The following is a 4183-nucleotide window of genomic DNA, read 5'->3' on the forward strand; positions in this document are numbered from 1 at the left end:
AGGGATATGCATTTTTCCTTGGTCAAGGTGCTATATCATGGTTGTCAAACAAACAACCAACTGTTTCTTTGTCTTCGACTGAAGCAGAATATAGGGCACTCACTAAAGGTGCATGTGAGTCTATATGGCTCAAAAGCGGATACAGCTTGTTGGTACTAGCCCTATTTCTTCTTGCTCCACCACCCTTGCCTCTACCCTAGGTTGCTCCGGCACTCCCAGTCAATTTGCCACCCCTCGCTCCACCTCACTCCCAATTCTAGCGTTCCTTTCATACCATAGCATATTGACCCTGAGGACCTTTCATACACTCTCAATGGGATTCGAGACATTGTTTCAAGGATAAGAAGGGGAAAAAAGTCATTGCTTATATGAGGTGCCTAATGACCTCATTTTTTCCTAGGCGTATATTTGCGGGCAGGCGCATGCAAGATGAGACAACAAAGAAATATGTCATAGTGGTGCTCAAGGAGAAATTTCCAAACCGCTCAGGATATGAGTTTAATGATGAGGACATGAAAACTTGCATGAGCTTGGTACTCCGACATTGTATGTCGGAGATAAGAGATAGGATGAAGGCTAGACAGAGTAAGCTTTCATGGGAAAACATAGAAGATTGGAAGCTTACCAAGAAAGAGCTAAGAGAAACGCTAGAGAAGTTTGATAATCAAAGGAGGACGGTGAGGAGACGGTTGGACACCGTAGGTGCTTCGCACCTCAAGAGTGGTGGAAGGAAAGACTATGAGGCATGGATGGTGGGTCTATTTCTCTAATAATTTCTTATTTCTATTTGTTTAATTACCCATATATGGCACTTCATCTAACTCTCTTAACTGGGGTTCACAAGAATCTCTAATTCATCGTCATCCTGCAGACGCAGAGTATAGATCATACACACGAGTGAGGAAATTTTTTGTAGACTTAGAGCGTCAAGGATACGGCGTTGATTGGGTTGCAGTGGCCGCTCATCATGTAAGTCTGCATACCTGGTTGCAACATGAGGCATACTCTGAAGCTATGGGTTGATATTTCAAAGCTACAACACATGTATGCAAGCAATAGCTTGGTGATCATAGAAGTCCTTGGAGGTTGATCCTTACAGTGATACCACAAACTCCATGGTAGACATGAATATGCAAAAGTAGACTTACGAGGCAGCTAGTGATTGAGAGCATCATTTCCTAGCTAGCTTTGCGCCACTCAACTGACTTGGACTACACTATCTCATCGACGTGGAGACTTTCACGACAATGTGCGAAAAGGCCTTCTCTAGTGCTACAAGACAACTTTCATCGGGGTTTAATTTCTTGAATATAAATTTAATTTGCATGCATTTTGAATTTATCATCGACATGCACTCTTTCATGGAAATGCTACAAGCACACTAGGCCATTGGTAGAATGAAGGATGCTCACCCACATCATCAAATTTCATATTTGAGACTTTGCTAGATAATGTTTTTGTAACCTTTCTCTCATACATGTCCTCTCTCTCATGTAATTTTCATGCATATGTTTTTTCTAGCTTATGTACCTCTCTCTCATTTTCATGCATGTCCGCTGCTACTTCAGCGTGAATGAAAGAAATGCTAAAGCTTGTGAAAGTTGTCATTTGTCATCACGATCCACCATTTTTGCAGACTTCGTGAACATCGCGCCAATGATACACCGCTCGCGTAGGAGTTCTTGATTAAAATGCGTTTCATCCTTGAGAAACGCTTGCCTGCATTAATATATATGTCAACAGGAAGAGAGAGAGAGAGAGAGTTGTGTCTGTGAATTGGTTATTCAAATCCAATCTTCACCAGGGTCGATAAACAATGCGGAATCAACCTGGTTGCGCAATCTCTGAATAAACTTCCTTCCAATCACGAGAACTGTTATTTGCACTGTTGCACTCCGGCCATGGCATGGGAAATCAAATTTCAAGATATGGTGGCTAAGGAAAATGACGAGAGCGAGAGATGAAAGCTGATGCTTTGCTTTCAATTGTTGTAAACCAGTCCCAACTGAAGAAGATGGACGAAGACGAAGTAACGTAGAGAATGGATGAATATAGAGCAGCGAAAAGAATCGGCGGCGGGAAAGAACCGCCTAAAATGCACATGGTTCCGGCCAATGATCTAGAACGACAGACTTACGTTCTTCACATTCATTCGAAATTAAACTCTTAATATTGATCTCCGGCTCAAATGTGACTAATGATCTGAGGTGGAGCACGATGCTTTCGCGAAACTGAGTTGATTGTTCACTCGATCATACTCCACATAGAAGTTCTGCTGTATTAGATTTCCCAGAACTGTCAAGCCCGAGCCTTCTGGACTTCCGAGGAATCCTAAACACCTGACGTCGTCCGTTGGACTCAAAAAGTAGTTTCGAGCAGGCGGCCGGAACACTGCGCTGCCTCGAAAGACTATCGAGAACGTAGGGAATCGAGGACTTTTCCTGTCCGAAACGTTGTAACACAAATCCAACCCTGCGGTGGCAGGAGCGCGAGGGTAGGGAATGGCTGACTCGAATGCGTCGACGATAATGTCATATGAAGGCTGCAGGAAGTAGGAAAGGGTTGTGCCCGAGTCGATGATCGCACCCCCGTTGCCCTGGCGATCGATCGCCCAAATGGACGGAGAAATCGCCAGAATTCTTCCTGCAACCTTGACAGCCTCGATCGCTATGTAGTAGAACGTGGCCGACGTCTGATTTGGCACAAAAGGCGTATGCTGAACAAGGGACTTCAGCCTAGTGCCGACTGGCTGGTCTCCGAAAACCAGCATGCTGCTGGATCTCGATTCGAAGAAGCTCTTGAAGCAATAAGAAAACTTGTTGCCATACATGTCGCCGACCTGGCTTGGGAAGGAGATAGGGCCTTGTCCCAGCCCGATGACACCTCCCACTTTGCTGATGCTGGGACCTGTGTTGTTTGTGCCGCAGCCTATCGCCACATTCTTGATGGCAATCATCCTTCCTGAGCTGGAGCGCATCGTCAATGTTTCGAATGCAAATATTCCTCTAGTGTCTGATTCATCACTGTAAACATACTCATAAGTGCAATTGGTTGGGGATCGCTCGCTGCACGTAGCTCCTGCTGGCGGTGGCACAAACTGGCACTCCTGGGAGGAGCAAGAGATCGGGGTGAAAGTGGAAGAGCTTTCCGGAAAGAAAACAGCAGCAGAAGCATCCCTGGCGCACGTCTCGCAGAGTGAGCATGGCACCCACACAAGGTCGCTGCCGGTATCTGCGATGGAGAGGAAGCGTTGGGCGCGCGTGCCCACAAAGAACTCCACGAAATACTGTCCAATATTGCCGGAGAGGGAGGCTCCTGAGATGACTCGACCTTGAAATTCTGTTTCATTCGGTGTTGGCGCCGTGCTAGTCTGTGGTGGTGGAGCTGGAACAGGTGCAGGTGCAGGTGCAGGAGATGGATCAGTGCTAGAGACACAGCTTTGATCAGGAGCACTTTCGGTGGACACCCTTGCATTCCAGTGATGTGTACTCGCTGTACCGAGACTAGTGCCGTAGAAACCCTTCAATCTCACCTCATCAAACGCGACAATGTCCAGGATCTCTTCCGCAGTGCTCGAATACATCCGACGAGCGGGGGACTCCAAAGAGTTCCTGTGAATCAACCTGAGCGAGAGACCCTCGTGGAGGATTCTTCGAAAGCGTTGCTGAGGAGGATGGGGGGACGTTGTGAAAGGACTTACGGAATGGGGAGGATGGAGAGTGTGAGCCCTAAAAAGGCTGGTGGCGAGGACGCGACTAGGGTGGAAGGAGGGAGAGAGGGCAAGGGCGACGATGTTCAAAGTGAAGAGGAGACGAATGGGAGGAGGGGACGAGAGTCCCGAGAAAGAGAGAGGATCCATGGAGGGCGTTGGAATTCGAGAATGGAGATCCAAAGATGAACATGAAGTAGCTAGACTTCGAGGATCACAGCTGAAGCTGCGGCGGCGCTGCAAAACTCCATCATTTTACATAATACCCCCTTTTTTTTTAAAAAGCTGCTGCTTTTAAATATTTTCATTTTCGTCGTGACGAGCAACGTGACTCGCGGGCCCCAAGAGGTGACAGCGGGGCGAGAGTACCGTCCCACGTACTCTCGCCTCGCTGTCACCTCTCATTTTTTTCTAACCCTCGCCCCGCTGTCACCTCTCATTTTTTTATAACCCCAATGTATTATTTCATTTTAT

General features: G+C 47.0%; 1 protein-coding gene across 1 annotated transcript; it reads right to left on the reverse strand.

The window, feature by feature from the left end:
- Nucleotides 1-1841: 1841 nt before the first annotated feature.
- On the reverse strand, nucleotides 1842-3861 carry LOC147885181 (aspartic proteinase nepenthesin-1-like). The gene has a single exon (XM_087397887.1). The coding sequence runs from the start codon at nucleotides 3857-3859 to the stop codon at nucleotides 2195-2197; it is 1665 nt and encodes a 554-aa protein (XP_087254013.1). The 5' UTR covers nucleotides 3860-3861; the 3' UTR covers nucleotides 1842-2194.
- Nucleotides 3862-4183: the final 322 nt, after the last annotated feature.

The sequence above is a fragment of the Dipteris shenzhenensis genome, chromosome 26 (assembly GCF_047967505.1).
Source record: "Dipteris shenzhenensis isolate YYH24624 ecotype China chromosome 26, Dip_SZ_1.0, whole genome shotgun sequence".
Lineage (NCBI taxonomy): Eukaryota > Viridiplantae > Streptophyta > Polypodiopsida > Gleicheniales > Dipteridaceae > Dipteris > Dipteris shenzhenensis.